Below are 18,546 nucleotides of genomic sequence, written 5' to 3'. Positions count from 1 at the left end.
ATAAAAATCATGAAGAGTAGGAGTCCCAGAACAGATCCCTGAGGCACACCACTGGTCACCGACCTCCATGCAGAGTATGACCTGTCTACAACCACTCTTTGCCTTCTGTGGGCAAGCCAGTTCTGGATCCACAAAGCGATGTCCCCTTGGATCCCATGCCTCCTCACTTTCTCAATAAGCCTTGCATGGGTACCTTATCAAATGCCTTGCTGAAATCCATATACACTACATCTACTGCTCTACCTCCATCAATGTGTTTAGTCACATCCTCAAAAAATTCAATCAGGCTCGTAAGGCACGACCTGCCTTTGGCAAAGCCACGCTGACTATTCCTAATCAGATTATGCCTCTCCAAATGTTCATAAATCCTGTCTCTCAGGATCTTCTTCATCATCTTACCAACCACTGAAGTAAGACTCGCTGGTCTATAACTTCCTGGGCTATCTCTACTCCCTTTCTTGAAAAAGGGAACAACATCTGCAACCCTCCAATCCTCTGGAACCTCTCCCGTCTCCATTGATGATGCAAAGATCATCGTCAGAGGCTCAGAAATCTCCTCCCTCGTCTCCCATAGTAGCCTGGGGTACATCCCATCCGGTCCCAGTGAGTTATCCAACTTGATGCTTTCCAAAAGCTCCAGCATCCTCTTCCTTAATATCTACATGCTCAAGCTTTTCAGTCCGCTGTAAGTCATCCCTACAATCGCTAAGATCCTTTTCAGTAGTGAATACTGAAGCAAAGTATTCATTAAGTACCTCTGCTATCTCCTCCGGTTCCATACACACTTTTCCACTGTCACACTTGATTGGTCCTATTCTCTTACGTCTTATCCTCTTGCTCTTCACATACTTGTAGAATGCCTTGAGATTTTCCTGAATCCTGTCCACCAAGGCCTCCTCATGGCCCTTTCTGGCTCTCCTAATTTCATTCTTAAGCTCCTTCCTATTAGCCTTATAATCTTCTAGATCTCTAACATTACCTAACTCTCTGAACCTTTTGTAAGCTTTTCTTCTTGACTAGATTTATTCTAGCCTTTGTACACCACGGTTCCTGTACCCTACCATAACTTCCCTGTCTCATTGGAACGTACCTATGCAGAATTCCACACAAATATCCCCTGAATATGTGCCACATTTCTTCTGTACGTTTTCCTGAGAATATCTGTTTCCAATTTATGCTTCCAAGTTCCTGCTTGATACCCTCATATTTCCCCTTACTCCAACTAAACACTTTCCTACTTGTCTTTTCCTATCCCTCTCCAATGCTATGGTAAAGGAGATTGGATTGTGACCACTATCTCCAAAATGCTCTCCCAGTGAGAGATCTGACACCTGACCAGGTTCATTTCCCAATACCAGTTCAAGTACAGCCTCTCCTCTGCTTTAAGTATACCCAGTGACTTGGTTTCCATAGCTATCTGTGGCAATCCATTCCACAGATTCACTACCCTCTGGCTAAAGAAAGCTCTGCCCATCTCTGTGCTAAATGGACACCCCACTATTGTAATCACTGGAATTCAGAAGAATGAGGGTAGATCTCATTCAAGCCTATTGAATGTTAAAATGCCTTGATAGAGTGGATGTAGAGAGAATATTTCCTGTGGTGGGGGAGTCTAAGACCAGAGGACATAGCCTCAAAATAGACAATAGACAATAGGTGCAGGAGTAGGCCATTCGGCCCTTTGAGCCAGCACCGCCATTCACTGTGATCATGGCTGATCATCTACAATTAGTACCCCGTTCCTGCCTTCTCCCTATATCCCTTGATTCCGCTATCTTTAAGAGCTCTATCTAACTCCTTCTTGAAAGAATCCAGAGAATTGGCCTCCACTGCCTTCTTAGGCAGAGCATTCCACAGATCCACAACCCTCTGTGTGAAAAAGTTTTTCTTCAACTCTGTTCTAAATGGTCTACCCCTTATTCTTAAACTGTGGCCTCTGGTTCTGGACTCCCCCAACATAGGGAACATGTTTCCTGCCTCTCGCGTGTCCAATCCATTAATAATCTTATGTAGTTGCGCGCAAACGCACTACTAAAGAAGCACACAGAGGCAGCGAGAGCTCAACTCAGAATGCCTTTACTGATTCAAAATCGCGCACTTAAATCTCCCCTCCCATGGGCCCCTGCGACCCGCGGGGCGGACGTGACGTCAGACTGTCCCCGGAAGGTCCGCCCCGAGCGGATAGTTCCAAACGCGCTACCGCATGTCTGCCTGTGGCTGCCGATGGCAGTTCGAGTCCCGCATGTGCGGGCCGCCACAGTTATATGTTTCAATCAGATCCCCTCTCATCCTTCTAAATTCCAGTGTATGCAAGCCCAGTCGCTCCAATCTTTCAACATATGATATTCCTGCCATCTCTGGAATTAACCCAGTGAACATATGCTGCACTCCCTCCATAGCAAGAATGTCCTTCCTCAAATTTGGAGACCAAAACTGCACACAATACTCCAGGTGGGGTCTCTCCAGGGCCCTGTACAACTGCAGAAGGATCTCTTTGCTTCTATACTGAACTCCCCTTGTTAAGAAGGCCAACATGCCATTAGCTTTCTTCGCTGCCTGCTGTTGTACCTGCATGCTTACTTTCAGTGACTAATGAACAAGGACACCCAGATCTCATTGTACTTCCCCTTTTCCTAACTTGACACCATTCAGATAGTAATCTGCCTTCCTGTTCTTGCCACCAAAGTGGATAACCTCACATTTATCCACATTAAACTGCATCTGCCCACTCACCCAACCTGTCCAAGTCACCCTGCGTTCTCATAACATCCTCCTCACATTTCACACTGTCATCCAGTTTTGTGTCAACTGCAAATTTGCTAATGTTACTTTTAATCCCTTCATCTAAATCATTAATGTATATTGTAAATAGCTGCGGTCCCATCACCGAGCCTTGCGATACCCTGCAGTCACTGCCTGCCATTCTGAAAAGGACCCGTTAATGTTTACCCTTTGTTTCCTGTCTGCCAATCAATTTTCTATCGATGTCAGTATCCTACCCCAAATACCATGTGCCCTAATTTTGCTACTGTTTGGGGGCCAGTAGATAACTCCCATTAGGGTCTTTTTGCCCTTAAAGTTTCTCAGTTCTATTCTTTCTGACTCTACATCTCCTGATTCTATGTCCCCCGTCACAAGTAACTGAATTTCATTCCTCACCAACAGAGCCACCCCACCCCCTCTGCCAACCCATCTTTCCTTTCGATAGGATGTATTTCCCTGAATATTCATTTCTCAGCCCCGGTCCTCTTGCAGCCATATCTCCGTTATTCCCACAACATCATACTTGCCAATTTCCAACTGAGCCTCAAGCTTATCCACTTTATTTCTTATACTGTGGGCATTCATATATAATACTTCTAATCCATTTAAAGTAATACTTTTACTCCCCTCACCTTTCACATCAATTCCTATTGCACTTGGCCATACTCTCCGATCCCTTCCTGAGCTTTCTGCCCTGTTAATTCTGTTGTCTTTCTTAACTTTTCTTATTCTCTCTTTCCCTTTAATTCCATCCTTATATTTCCAGTTTGTCCCCTCCCCCCACCCCCCACTACTTAGTTTAAACACACCCGTGTAACAGTAGCAAACCTGCCTGCCAGAATGCTGGTCCCCTGTCTGTTAAGATGCAACCCATCCCTTCTGTACAATTCATCCTTACCCCAAAACAGATCCCAGTGGTCCAAGAATCTAAATCCCTGCCTCCCGCACCAGCTCCTCAGCCACACATTCAGATCCCCTATCTCCCTGTTCCTGCCCTCACCAGCACAAGGAACTAGAAGCAAACTGGAGATAACCACCCTGGAGGTCCTGCTTTTCAGTCTTCTTCCGAGTTCTCTGAAGTCACGCTGCAGAATTTCTTCCCTCTTCCTCCTGACGTCACTTGTGCCGACATGCACCGCCACTTCTGGCTGTTCACCTTCACCCTTGAGGATGCCCTGCAATCGGTATGTGACGTCCTGGATCCTGGCACCAGGGAGGCAACATACCATCCTTAAATCCCGCCTGTTGCCATAGAAACCCCTTTCTGTACCTCTCACTATGGAGTCCCCTACTACCACGGCTCTGCCTGACCTCTGTCTCCTCGGCTTTCTTTCAGCGCTAATTTTTGACCCGCAGACCTGTCCGCCTCTCAGACTGGCAATGTCTTCTGTCCCAACAGCTTCCAAGAGGGTGAACCTGTTTTCAAGAGGTACATCCCCCAGGGTCTCCTGTACTCCAAGCATCCATCCCTTCCTCATCGTCGCCCCCCCCTTTCTCTCTTCCGGTATCTTTGGAGTAACGATCTCGCTGTAGGTTCTGTCCAGAAAACTCTCTGTTTCCCGGATGAACCTGAGGTCATCCAGTTGCTTCTCTAGTGCCTCAACACGGTCCTTCAGGAGCTGAACCTGGACACACTTTCCACATTTGCAGCAGCCAGAGGCACCATCAACGTCCCTGACCTCCTACATCATGGAAGCATCACACTGAAACAGTTGACCTGTCATTTCTTCACCACTTCTCAGCCTCTCCAACTGTGGCGTAGTCTCCTCCCTCAGCCTCCTCACCGAAGACACTTGAGACAAAGACTCGCACTTTTCTCACAAGGCACTTCCCTCGACAAGGCCGCTCCCTTAGAGCAAATTTGATTATATTGGCTGATATTTTGAATGATTTGTTTCACTTGTCGCACCTCGGCCGACCTCGAACGTTTGTGTTGCAGGCTAGTCCCGACCAGTTTTTAAATCAACCGCTCCTTCTCAGCCAATCCCTTCACTCACTTACTTACTCGTCACACCTTGGCCAACCTCGAACGTTTGAGGGATGTTCATTTAGAACGGAGATGAGGAGGAATTTCTTTAGCCAGAAAGTGCTGAATCTGTGGAATTCATTGCCACAGATGGCTATGGAGGCCAAGTCACTGGGTATATTTAAGATAGAGGTTGATAGATTCTTGATTGGTAAGAGCATCAAAGGGTACAGGGAGAAGACAGGGGAATGCAGTTGAGAGGGATAATAGATCAACTATGACAGAATGGTGGAGCAGACTTAATGGGCCAAATGGCATAATTTTGCTTTGATATGTCATGATCTTATGGTCTTATTCTGAGTCTGTGCCCTCTGGTCCTGGACTCCCCCACTATAGGAAATATCCTCTCCATATCTGCTCTATCTAGGCCTTTCTGTTACTGTGGGTAAGAAAAACAGATATGCATTTCTGAAACAGCATGTTTCATGATTCCACCAGCTTTAAAAACATTGTCTTTCAGGTACAATGCAGACATCTTATTCTTTCTTTTGAACTGGCTAGATGTGCAGCTTTGATGTTTGCTTGCTTTTGATGTTTTGTCTGAATAAGCACTGCCTAATTAGGTAAAGATTCCTCGAAATGCTGTTGATATCCATTGTAACAGCTTTCAAACTGTGGTACTTTTATGTTATTACAGTGCCAGTGGCCCACGTTCAATTCCCGCTGCTGTCTGTAAGGAGTTTGTACTTTTGTCTGGTTTCTTCCCACATCCCAATTACATACAGGTAAGTAGGTTAATTGCTCACATAGATAAAAATAAAAATATGTTTAGAATAAAATGGGATTTGTGTGAATAAGGTAGTTGATAGTCAGCATTGACCTGATGGGCTGAATGGACTGTTTCTGTGGTATATGGCTCTATTGTAAACAGACCGGTCAATGCGGAAAACTACTCACATGAAGAATATAGCTGGCAAACCATTCTGTTTCTGAAGCGCTTCGACCAAACGTGGGAAGTTATCAGGGTGTCGTATCCCGAAAATCCCTTTGACTTTTGGATCCAGCATCAGCAGCACATCCTTAAGCTGTGAAAATTCAGAATTGATATTACAGCTGTTGGATCTTTTGAAAGAGATCTGGAGCTTGTTTGGAAGTCAAGAATGGGACATAAGCTTGGTGGTTACGGCTGCATTACAGGAACAAAGAATGAACTAGGTAAGGTGGACAAAGGAAAAGAAGCTGTGGTTGCCTCATACTCGGGCAAGAGATAAAAACATTCCAGTGATAGCAATTGGCCTATTAAATAGCCTGACACCTGCTCCAGAAAAACTGAGAAACCTCTAGAAAAATGCAGATTCAGCTATACTGCAGTTTACTAGAAAATTTACTGAACAATTTCACGTATATAGGTGATTATATAAAAATTATAAGCAAACATAGGGAAGTTAAAATGCAAGGAAAATACTAGAAAAGAAACAATTCTACATCATAATCCAACTCTGCAATAAGATAAAACACAGATCACAGAACAGCAGACTCATAGAAAAATACAGCGCAGAAACAGGCCCTTCAGCCCATCTAGTCCATGTCAAACATTTAAACTGCCTATTTCCATTGACCTGCGCCGGGACCATAGCCCTCCATATCCCTACCATCTATGTACCTATCGAAACTTCTCTTAAATGTTGAAATAGAGCTCGCTTGCACCACTTGTGCAGGCAGCTCATTTTACACCCTCTTGACCCTCGGTGAAGAAGTTTCCCCTCATGTTCCCCTTAAACTTTTCATCTTTCACCCTTAACCCACAACCTCTGGTTGTAGGCTCACCCAACTTCAGAGGAAAAAGCCCAGCACAGAAACTGCTTCTTTGGTGCACAATGTCTGTGCCAAGCATGATGCTGAGTTAAATTAATGTAAATCTCCTCTGTCTGTTAACGACCGGTATTCTTTCATTCCCTGGCAGTTCAAGGGCCTTTCTAAAAGCCACTATTGTTTGTAGGGTTGTTCACCGAGCCGGGAGGTTAGGTTTGTCACCAGTTGAGGTGACAACATCAGTGCACAACTGAGTGTTGTTTCTGCCAAGTGCTCCTCTTTATATTGGTCCAACTCATTGTTCTGATTGCTTGACTGCCCCCCCTGGACACTTCCTCTTCTCCCCTCTCCTGTTGGACAATAGACACAAAAGGATGAAAACACCTACCACCAGACTCAAGGACAGCTGCTACCGTGCTGTTATCGGTCTCTTGAATGGACCTCGTTCGCTAAAGATGAATTGATCTACTAACCTACCTCCTTGCCATTTATTTACTTACCTGCACTTTCCCTGTACCTTCTACTCCATTTTGGGCATTCTGTTTTCCTTTATGTCTGGTAGAATGTCGATGTATGGCATGGTCTACCCAGATGGTGCGCAAACAAAAGCTTTTCATTGTATAAAGTCATAAACAGTATACAACACAGAAACAGGCCCTTCGGCCCATCTAGTCCATGCCTAACTATTAATCTGCCTAGTTCCATTGACCTGCACCTGGACTATAGCCCTCCATACGTCTCCGATCAAGACATCTCCTAAATGTTGAAAACGAATCCGCATCCACCAGTTACTCTGGCAGTTCATTCTCGATAGCTGTTTCAATCATAAATCAACACCAATTCCAAATACAATGCTTTACCTGCTCTCTAACTTCCTAAATTTCCATGATCAATTGGCCTTATCCCTTATCCAAATGTTCGGAAATGGAGGAATGATCTTTCGGATGCTTCTCTCCTTGAGGCTCATGGTGGGAGAGTATTATTTAATCTTGAAACACTATGGAAGTCTACAGTCTTGGCAATTCTACACTTAGTAGCCACCTTATTAGGTACACCTGAAACAGCCTGTTAATGCAAGTATCTAATCAGCCAAACATGTGGCAGCAACTCAATGCTTGAAAGCATGCAAACATGGTCAAGATAGTCAGATGTTATTCAGACCAAACATCAGAATGGGGATGAAATGTGATCTCAGTGTCTTTGACTGGGGAGTGATTGTTGGTGCCAAATGTGGTGGTTTGAGTATCTGAGAAACTGCTGAGTGCCTGGGATTTCAACATACAACAGTTTCGAGAGTTTAAAGGGGATGGTGCAAACAACACACAAAAAGAAAAGCATCCAGTGAGCAGCAGTGCTTTGAGTGAAATCACTTTATTAACGAGGTGGGTCAAGGAGAGTGGTCAGATTGGTTGAAGCTGACAGGAAGGAAAACGTAACTCAAATCACACCAATTTACAACAGTGACCATAAGACCAGACGACATAAGAACTGAATTAAGCCACTTGGTACATCGAATCTACTCTGCCATTCCTTCCTGGCTGATTTAAAATCCTTCTCAACCCCATTCTCCTGCCTTCTCCCTGTGACCTGTGACAACCTGATTAACTAAGAACCTATCAACCTTCACTTAAATATACCCAATGACTTGGCCTCCACAGCCATCTGTGCCAATGAATTCCATAGATTCACCACCATCTGGCTAATGAAATTCCTCCTCATCTCTGTTCCAAAGGAACATCTTTCTATCCTGAGGCTGTGCTCTCTGGTCTTAGACTCCCCCACTGTAGAAACCATCCTCCCCGTATCCTCTCTATCTTGTCCCTTCAATATTTGATAAGTTTCAATGAGATTCCCTTCATCATTCTTCTAAAATTCTGTAAGGACAGGCCCAGTTTCATCAAACACACCTCATATGTTAACTCTTTCATTCCCAAGATAATTCTCGAGAAGCTCCCCTGGGCCCTCTCCAGTGCTAGCACATTCTTTCTTAGATAAGCGGTCGAAAACTACTCACAATATTCCAAGTGTGGCCTGACTGAAGTTTTGATGTGCATGACAAACAAAACTAATCTCTCTCTCTCTCTTGAAAAACCCAAATTTGTGAGACACATTTTCTCACACACAAAACCATGTTGTCTCTTCCTAACCTGTCGTTGCCTATCCAAATGCTGGTAGATCCTGTGTCTCAGAATCTTCTGCTGTGTCCTTCTCACCTCAGATGTCAGGCTCACAAGCCTGTGTTTACCTGACTTGTCCTTCCATACACTCTTAAGTAAAGTCACAAAATTAGCTACTGCCGGTCTTTCAGCAGCTCACCCATGGCTAAAGAAGGTACAAATATATTACTGGTGATCATAACCTTTACAAAGTCTCCTGATGTAGGGCCTCGGCCTGAAACATCAACTGTATATTCCTCTCCATAGATGCTGGCCTGACCTGCTGAGTTCCTCAGACCACTTTGAGCATCGTCAGGATCTCTTGTGTTCATCCTTCCCGGTTTATTGGTTTATTATTGTTACATACCAAGATACAGTGTGAAACGATTTTGTTAAAAAGCACATTGAGCTAGTAAGAAACTAGAATGCATAACATACACTTGGCGGCCATTAGGCACCTTCTGTACCTGACACTATGAAATGACAGTGATTTGTTTACCACTTTCTCTGGTCTCCTGACGTGCATAAATAACAACTTTCACTTTACTCCTTGTATCATTTCCTTCTCTCACAAACTGCACAGGGCTTCTCGGTTAATGAGGCTCTTATGGGACAGAAAGCCGAAAAATATTCTGTCCAGTCAACTGTGTGGCAATATATTAGAGGAGGACCAACAAAGCAAACACTTTTGTGTTTATCCATTTATTTGTTGTTTTATTTTTTTTGGAGGAGGGGGGATCTGCCAGAGACCTATACTCAGTGGCCACTTTATTACAGCAGGTACCCCCTGTAATCTAACCAAATGGACACTGACTGTATGTTTATGGTCTTCTGCTGCCTAATCCACTTCAACTTTCAATTTGTTGTGCATTCAGAGATGCTTTTCTACACAACATTATTGAAACACATGGTTATCTGAGCTACTGTCGCCCTCCTGTCAGTTTGAACTCGTCTGACCATCTTCCTCCAAACTTTCTCATTAACAAGGAGTTTTGCCATTCTCTTGATTTGTTTTTGCATCTTGCATCATTCTCTGTAAACTCTAGAGACTGTTGTGTATGAAAATCCTAGGAGATCAGCTGTTTCTGAGATACTCAAACCACCCCGTCTGGCACCAACAATTATTCCAGTCAATGTCACTTAGATCACATTTCTTCCCCATTCTGACGTTTGGTCTATTTGCATTAATAAGCAGATGTACAGGTGTACCTAACAAAGTGGCCACTGAGTGTAGAGATTCAGTTGTATGGAAAGTGCTGTTCAGCTTGACAAAGGAATTGCAAGGTACACAACAAGGTAGACTGGCAGATCAAGAGTTCACCTTTACTGTATGAAATGTTTCTCTAAACGTCTTACACCAATGGGATAGAAATTGTCCTTGAGCCTGTTGGCACATGTTCTCAAGCATTTGTATTTTCTCTCTGATGGAAGAGGGGGATGCGAGAATGACCAAGGTGGGAAGGGTCCTTGATTATGCTGGCTGCATTCCTGAGGCAGCTGGAAGAGTAGGCAGAGTCCCAGTTGTCCTGCAAATTACAGTGGCCTCTGTGATGTCTGACCCTCCGGGAATCTGGCACATCTTATAACCATATATCAATTACAGCACGGAAACAGGCCATCTGGGCCCTTCTAGTCCGTGTTAAACTCTTACTGTCACCTAGTCCCACCGACCTGCACTCAGCCCATAACCCTCCGTTCTTTTCCTGTCCATATAGCTGTCCAATTTAACTTTAAACGACAACATTGAACCTGCCTCAACCACTTCTACTGGAAGCTCATTCCACACAGCTACCACTCTCTGAGTAAAGAAGTTCCCCCTCATGTTACCCCTAAACTTTTGCCCTTTAACTCTCAACTCATGTCCTCTTGTTTGAGTTTTCCCCCACTCTCAATGGAAAAAGCCTATCCACGTCAACTCTATCTATCCCCTTCATAATTTTCTTCAGTACTTAGTTTCAATATAATTATGGAGAAGGATAGGATTGGACCCAGGGTTGAGATTTTTGATTGGAGAAAGGCTAACTTTGAGGAGATGCGAAAGGATTTAAAGGAGTGGATTGGGACAATTTGTTTTATGGGAAGGATGCAATAGAGAAATGGAGGTCATTTAAAGGTGAAATTTTGAGGGTACAAGATCTTTATATTCCTGTTAGGTTGAAAGGAAAAGGTAAAAGTTTGAGAGAGCCATGGTTTTCAAGGGATATTAGAAACTTGGTTTGGAAAAAGAGAGATATCTACAATAAATATAGGCAGCTTGGAGTAAATGAGGTGCAGGAGGAATATAAAGAATGTAAAAAGAATCTTAAGAAAGAAATTAGAAAAGCTAAAGGAAGATATGAGATTGCTTTGGCAAGTAAGGTGAAAATAAATCCAAAGGGTTTCTACAGTTATATTAATAACAAAAGGATAGTGAGGGATAAAATTGGTCCTTTAGAGAATCAGAGTGGACAGCTATGTGCAGAGCCAAAAGAGATGGGGGAGATTTTGAACAATTTCTTTTCTTTGGTGTTCACTAAGGAGAAGGATATTGAATTGTGTAAGGTAAGGGAAACAAGTAAGGTTGTTATGGAAACTATGATGATTAAAGAAGAGGAAGTACTGGCGCTTTTAAGGAATATAAAAGTGGATAAGTCTCCGATTCCTGACAGAATATTTCCTAGGACCTTGAGGGAAGTTAGTGTAGAAGTAGCAGGGGCTCTGACAGAAATATTTCAAATGTCATTAGAAACGGGGATGGTGCCGGAGGATTGGCGGATTGCTCATGTTGTTTCATTGTTTAAAAAGGGTTCTAAGAGTAAACCTAGCAATTATCGGCCTGTAAGTTTGACGTCAGTGGTGGGCAAATTAATGGAAAGTATTCTTAGAGATGGTATATATAATTATCTGGATAGACAGGGTCTGCTTAGGAACAGTCAACATGGATTTGTGGGTGGAAGGTCATGTTTGACAAACCTTATTGAACTTTTTGAAGAGGCTACAAGGAAAATTGACGAGGGTAAAGCAGTGGATGTTGTCTATATGGACTTCAGTAAGGACTTTGACAAGGTTCCACAGGGAAGGTTAGTTAGGAAGGTTCAATCGTTAGGTATTAATTTTGAAGTAGTAAAATGGATTCAACAGTGGCTGGATGGGGGATGCCAGAGAGTAGTGGTGGATAACTGTCAGGTTGGAGACAGGTGATTAGTGGTGTGCCTCGGGGATCTGTACTGGGTCCAATACCGTTTGTCATATACATTAATGATCTGGATGATGGGGTGGTAAATTGTATTAGTAAGTATGCAGCTGATTCTAAGATAGGTGGCGTTGTGGATAATGGACTAGGTTTTCAAAGCTTGCAGAGAGATTTAGGCCAGTTAGAAGAGTGGGCTGAAAGATGGCAGATGGAGTTTAATGCTGATAAGTGTGAGGTGCTACATTTTGGTAGGACTAATCGAAATAGGACATACATGGTAAATGGTAGGGCATTAAAGAATGCAGTAGAACAAAGTGATCTAGGAATAATGGTGCATAGTTCCCTGAAGGTGGAACCTTATGTGGATAGGGTGGTGAAGAAAGCTTTTGGTTTGCTGGCCTTTATAAAACAGAACATTGATTTTGAGTATAGGAGTTGAGATGTAATGTTGAAATTGTACAAGGCATTGGTGAGGCCAAATTTGGAGTATTGTGTACAGTTCTGGTCACCGAATTATAGGAAAGATGTCAACAAAATAGAGAGAGTACAGAGGAGATTTACTAGAAAGTTACCTGGGTTTCATCACTTAAATTACAGAGAAAGGTTGAACAAGTTGGGTCTTTATTCTTTGGAGTGTAGAAGGTTGAGGGGGGACTTGATAGAGGTTTTTAAAATTATGAGGGGGGTAGATAGAGTTGATGTGGATAGGCTTTTTCCATTGAGAGTAGGGGAGATTCAAACAAGAGGACATGAGTTGAGAGTTAAGGGGCAAAAGATTAGGGGTAACATGAGGGGGAACTTCTTTACTCAGAGAGTGGTAGCTGTGTGGAACGAGCTTCCAGTAGAAGTGGTAGAGGCAGGTTCGATTTTGTTGTTTAGAGAAAGATTGGATAGGTATATGGACAGGAAAGGAATGGAGGGTTATGGGCTGAGTGCAGGTCGGTGGGACTAGGTGAGAGTAAGAGTTCAGCACGGACTAGAAGGGCCAAGATAGCCTGTTTCCCTGCTGTAATTGTTATATGGTCATATACCCCCCCCCCGCCCCCGTGTCAGTTCATGTCCCTACTGGAGAATTCTGAAAACTTGTCGAGTGCCCTGTTATTATATATTTATTCTTGAAATATGGCTGTGGTTGATATTTACTGAGCAGCTCCAGCTGTCTTTGAGAATGTGAACCGCCTTCCTACTCCGCATTGGTCCCTCTGTTGGAGGTCCTCCCACAGTGTTGTTGAGGAGGGAGTTCCAGTCTCAAACCCAAAAACTTGAAGGACTAACAATATCTTTCAGTCTTTTCATCAGGATGAAGGGAAACCTGCAGGTGGTGGTGTTCACCTACTGTCCTAATCCCTCTTGATGGTAGAGGCCATGAATTTGGGAGACGCTGTCAGAGGTGACTAAATGCAATGTATTTTGTAAATAACACACACTGTAGCCACTGTGGTGCAGGGTAGCATAGCAGTTAGCTCAAACACTTTACAGTAGCAGTGATCACCAATCAAGGTTTGATTCTCACCGCTGGTCGCAAGGAGTCTGTACATTCTCCCCATGACCATGTGGGTTTCCTCTGCAAGCTCTCACAGTCCAAAGATGCACAGGTTAGGGCTAGTGAATTGTGTGCATGCTATGTTGGCACCGGAAACCTGGAGATGCTTGTGGGCTGCCCCACCACATTCCCGATGCAAGGGCCACATTTTACTCTATTTTTCGATGTTTTGATGTAGATGTGACAAATAAAATTAATCTTTAATCTGTGTTCTGCTGGTGGAGGGAAGGTTTATTTAATTTGTTTATTTATTGAGATACAGCTTGGAAGGACAAGCTCCAAGGCAGAGTACGAAGTAAACGGCAGGATACTTGGTAGTGTGGAGGAGCAGAGGGATCTCGGGGTACATGTCCACAGATCCCTGAAAGTTGCCTCACAGGTAGATAGGGTAGTTAAGAAAGCTTACAGAGTGTTAGCTTTCATTAAGTCGAGGGATAGAGTTTAAGAGTCGCGATGTAATGATGCGGCTCTATAAAACTCTGGTTAGGCCGCACTTGGAGTGCTGTGTCCCGTTCTGGTCGCCTCACTATAGGAAGGATGTGGAAGCATTGGAAAGGGTACAGAGGAGATTTACCAGGATGCTGCCTGGTTTAGAGAGTATGCATTATGATGAGAGATTAAGGGAACTAGGACTTTACTCTTTGGAGAGAAGGAGGATGAGAGGAGACATGATAGAGGTATACAAGATATTAAGAGGAATAGATAGAGTGGATAGCCAGCACCCCTTCCCCAGGGCACCACTGCTCAATACAAGAGGACATGGCTTTAAGGTAAGGGGTGGGAAGTTCAAGGGGGATATTAGAGGAAGCTTTTTTTACACAGAGAGTGATTGGTGCGTGGAATGCACTGCCAGAGTCTGTGGTGGAGGCAGATACACTCGTACAGTTTAAGAGACTACTAGACAGGTATATGGAGGAACTTAAGGTGGGGGGTTATATGGGAGGCAGGGTTTGAGGCACAACAGCACAACATTGTGGGCCGAAGAGCCTGTACTATGCTGTACTATTCTATGTTCTAATAGGCCCTTCCAGCCCTTCGAACCACGCCGCCCAGCAGCCCCCCGATTTAATCACAGGACAAATTACAATGACCAGTTAACCTACAAACCAATACATCTTTGGACAGTGGAAGGAAACCAGAGCACCAGGAGGAAACCCTTGCAGTCACCGGGAGAACGTACAAAGTACTTACAGGATTATGGTTGATGGATTGGGTTGAGATCCTTGGCTGTTGGAGTTACACTCAATCGGGCAAGTCTGGGATACTGACCATGCTTTGGGTGCCAGAAGCAAGACTATCCTCTGGCAGCGTAAAACTGATCTACACTGTTCTACAGACGTTCCATGGCGGAAAGTGTTCTGACTGGTTGCATCACACATCTGGTATGGAGGCACCAAGGCAGAGAATCGAAAGAGGCTGCAGAGGGCTGTTGACTCAGCCAGCTCAGTCACAGCCACAACCCTCCCCAACATCAAGGACATCTTCAAGAGGTGGTACCTCAAGAAATTGGTATCATTCATTAAGGACCCTCACCATCTGGGAAATGCCCTCCTTGCATTACTACCATTGCTGAAGAGGTACAGGAGCCTGAAGGCCCACACTCAAATTTTTAAGAATAGCTTCTTCCTCTCCACCATCAGATTTCTGAATGGTCCAAAAATCCATAAACATGACCTTGCTATTTGTTTTTTGCATTAAATATTTATTTTGTAACTTATAGCAATTTTTATGTCTTGCACGGTCTGCTGCCAAAAAAACGACAAAGTTCATAATGTATATCAGTGATAACAAACTTGATTTTGATTCTGATTCTGGTTCCAGAGGTTGTTACACGGAATATCCAACAGTACTGCACTGGAACAGGCCTTTTGGCCCACAATGTTGTGCCAAGCCAATTAAATTAGCAATCAAGTGGCTGCCTAAACTAATCCCTTCTGCCTACAGAATATCCATATCCTTCCATTTACTTCCCACTGATGTGCCTATCATAAAGTCTCTTAAAAGTCCCTAATGTATCTGCCTGTACCACTATCCCAGGCATTGCATTCCAGGCACCCACAACTCTCTGTGCATGAAACTTGCCTCTTATATCTCCTTTAAAATCACCCACTCTTACCTTAAATGCATACCCTGGGAAAAATACATTGTCTGTCTACTCTGTATATCATTCATTCGTTATGGGCCGTGTCATATGACGTGGGTGATCCTGGTCCTTCCATCACCATGATTGTTCTTGGCAATCTTTCTACAGAAGTGGTTTGCCATTGCCTTCTTCTGGGCAGTGTCTTCACAAGGTGGGTGACTCCAGCAATTGTCAATACCCTTCAGAGATAGTCTGCCTAGTGTCAGTGGTCGCATAACCGGGACTTGTGATATGCACCAGCTGTTCATACGATCATCCACCGGCTGCTCCCATGGCTTCATGTGACCCTGATTGGGTGCTAAGCAGGTCCTACACCTTGCCCAAGGGTGACCTGCAGGCTAGTGGAGGGAAGGAGCACCTTACACCTTCTTTGGTAGAGACGTATGTCCACCCCACCACCCAACTCTACCTATGTCTCTCATAATCTAATCAACATCTGTCATATCTCCCCTCAGACTCCACCACTGCACAGAAAACAATTATGCTTGCCCATTCTCTTGTTATAGAACCTGCTGTTGTTGTTAAGATCAGTGACAAGATTTTATTGATTGGAAAGTCAAACAAATTGGGATTCTCCTTCCTCAATGTACAAAGGTGACAAGAGTTCTTTAACATCATGAGAAGAGTTTCATGGGACTGACGTGTGCAAAGTGTGTCCGTTTGAAGGCGAGCCCAGAACAAAAGGCCATGAGGTGTGTACCGCATCAGATTGATTGCAAGAATGTGGCGAGTGCGAATGCATCCGATTGTCCGCGCAGTGAATAGGCTGAGTCTCCTGCACGCGGAGGGCTCTCTCTTTTGTGCGCAGGTTTTCAAGTGTGCATGTGTTTATCTTGGCTAGCTTTGCTCGTCGCTCCCATACTGTTGACCAGCGTATACCATTACTAATGTGACTCAGTAAAAATGTTTAATCATACTACTCTAATATCATCCTTGCTCCGCGCATATGGATAAATGAACTTGTGTGTTGAAGACTAGTGTCATAGAACATTGCAAGAACAGAAATAGGCCCTTCAGCCCATCTAGTCTGGACCAAACTCTTAACCTGCCTGGTCCCATTGACCTGCACTTGGACCATAACCCCCCACGCTCCTCCTAACCATGTACTTGTCCAAATTTGTCTGACATGATAAAATCAAGCCCATATCCACCACTTCTGCTGGTATCTCATTCCACACTCTCACTACCCTGAGTGAAAAAAGAATCCCCTCATGTTCCCCTTAAACAGTTCACCTTTCACCCTGAACTCTAGTTCTAGTCTGACCCAACCAACCTCATTGGAAAAAGCCAGCTTGCATTTACCCTATCTATACCCCTCATCTTTTTGCATACCTCTATCAATTCTCCCCCCATTTTTCTTCACTCCAGGGAATAAAGTTCTAATCTGTTCAACATTCCCAAACTTGAGATCAGTGAATTCTGGAAACGATTGGCATTGGAATGGTTGACGAAGGAATGCATTGAAAGAGAAACTCACCAGATGACAGAGAAAAGAATGTGCTGTGGTGACGGGTGAAAAAGGTGTAAGAAAGAGCAAAAACCCAGTCTGCTGTAGTGAAAACTAGGTATTTTAATACATAATTCCACTTGGACACGCCTACCTCATTTGTCCGTCCAATTTTAATCCATTCTGCAAGTTCCCTCTTCAGTTCAGCTTCATATTCTCTCACATCGGATTTCCGGATAACAATCTTGTCCTTGAAGGACTTGTTCTTTTCCGGTTCGAGTTCCTGAAGTGGAAGCATGCTATTAGTAATGAACTCTGCACGGCCCCTCCCACTCCACACTCCTCCCTCAACACCGCCCCTCACACTCCGCAACTGTCCTTCAGTACTTCCCCTCAATACTGTCCATCCCACTCTGGAACCCTCCCACAGTTCTGCCCCTCCACCCATATAACCACAAGATATCAGAGCAGAATCAAGTTATTCGGCCCATCAAATATGCATGGCCATTCCATCATGTCTGATTGATTCTCCTTCTTCTCAACTCCATTCTCCTGTCTTCTCCTTGTAACCTTTGTAGCCCTTATTAATTTAGAACCTCTGCTTTACATTTAGAACCAAGTCTGTGGCAATGAATTCCAGAGATTCACCACCCTCAGTCTAAATAAATCTCCCCTCATTTCCATTCTAAAGGGGTGTCCTTCTTTTCTGAGACTGTGCCCCCTGGTCCTAGACTCTCCCACAAAAGGTAATGTTCTCTCCATGCCCACTCTATCCAGGCTTTTCCATATTCAATAGATTTCGGTGAGATCCACCCCCCCCACCACATTGTTCTATACACCATCAAGTACAGGCCCAGAGCCAACAAACACTCTTCATACGTTAACACCTTATTTCCAAGGATTATTCTTGTGAACCTCCTCCGAACCCTCTCCAAATGCCAACACAGCCTTTCTGAGAAAGCATTGCTCATAATACTCCACCTGCAGTCTGACCAATGCCTTATAAAACCTTAGCATTACATCCTTGTTTTTATAATCTAGTCCTCTTGAAATTAATGCTAACATTACATTTGCTTTCCTTACCATCGACTCAACCTGCAAGTTAATTAGGCAAACTTCCACAAGGACAAGCAAGATCCTTTACACCTCTAATTTCTGAATTTTCTTGCCATTTAGAAAATACATTACCCCTTTGTTCCTTCAATCAAAGTACGTTGCCGTGCACTTCCCTACACTGTATTGCTTCTGCCACTTCTTTGCCTATTCTTCTAATCTGTCTAAGTCCTTCCGCAGCCTCCCTGCTTCCTCAACACTAGCTGCCCCTCCACTTATCTTCGTATCTTCCACAAACTTGGCCACAAAGCCATCAATTCCACCTTTCAAAAAATGTGGAAAGTATCAGTCCCAACACAGACTCCTGCAGAACACCACAAGTCACCGGCAGCCAACCACAAAAAGTCCCCCTTATTCCCACTCTTTGCCTCCTGCCAGTCAGCCAATCTACTATCCGTGCTAGTATCTTTGCTGGAATACCATGGGCTCTT

General features: G+C 44.0%; 1 protein-coding gene and 1 long non-coding RNA gene across 5 annotated transcripts in view; one reads left to right on the top strand and one right to left on the bottom strand.

The window, feature by feature from the left end:
• Positions 1-18,546, bottom strand: part of LOC134347212 (probable ATP-dependent RNA helicase DDX60) — a 172,994-nt gene that overhangs the window by 63,235 nt on the left and 91,213 nt on the right. For all 3 annotated transcript variants that reach the window (XM_063049505.1, XM_063049507.1, XM_063049506.1), the window contains exons 23-24: positions 17,157-17,285; positions 5,687-5,814 (exon numbers count right to left, since the gene is read on the bottom strand). In XM_063049505.1, coding sequence (XP_062905575.1) covers positions 5,687-5,814; positions 17,157-17,285 — 257 coding nt within the window. The remainder of the gene's footprint in view (positions 1-5,686; positions 5,815-17,156; positions 17,286-18,546) is intronic.
• LOC134347216 (uncharacterized) overlaps positions 1-18,546 on the top strand; it is an 88,500-nt gene that overhangs the window by 46,939 nt on the left and 23,015 nt on the right. Inside the window, exons 4-5 of one of the 2 annotated variants that reach the window (XR_010018108.1) lie at positions 5,427-5,514; positions 14,434-16,306. This is a non-coding gene — a long non-coding RNA (uncharacterized LOC134347216). Of the gene's footprint in view, positions 1-5,426; positions 5,515-14,433; positions 16,307-18,546 lie in introns of those variants that run through there. The other variant, XR_010018107.1, reaches the window with a different exon arrangement.

The sequence above is a fragment of the Mobula hypostoma genome, chromosome 5 (assembly GCF_963921235.1).
Source record: "Mobula hypostoma chromosome 5, sMobHyp1.1, whole genome shotgun sequence".
Taxonomy (NCBI): Eukaryota; Metazoa; Chordata; class Chondrichthyes; order Myliobatiformes; family Myliobatidae; genus Mobula; species Mobula hypostoma.
Note: the sequence above shows the minus strand (reverse complement) of the source record. Positions and strands in the feature narration are given on the sequence as shown.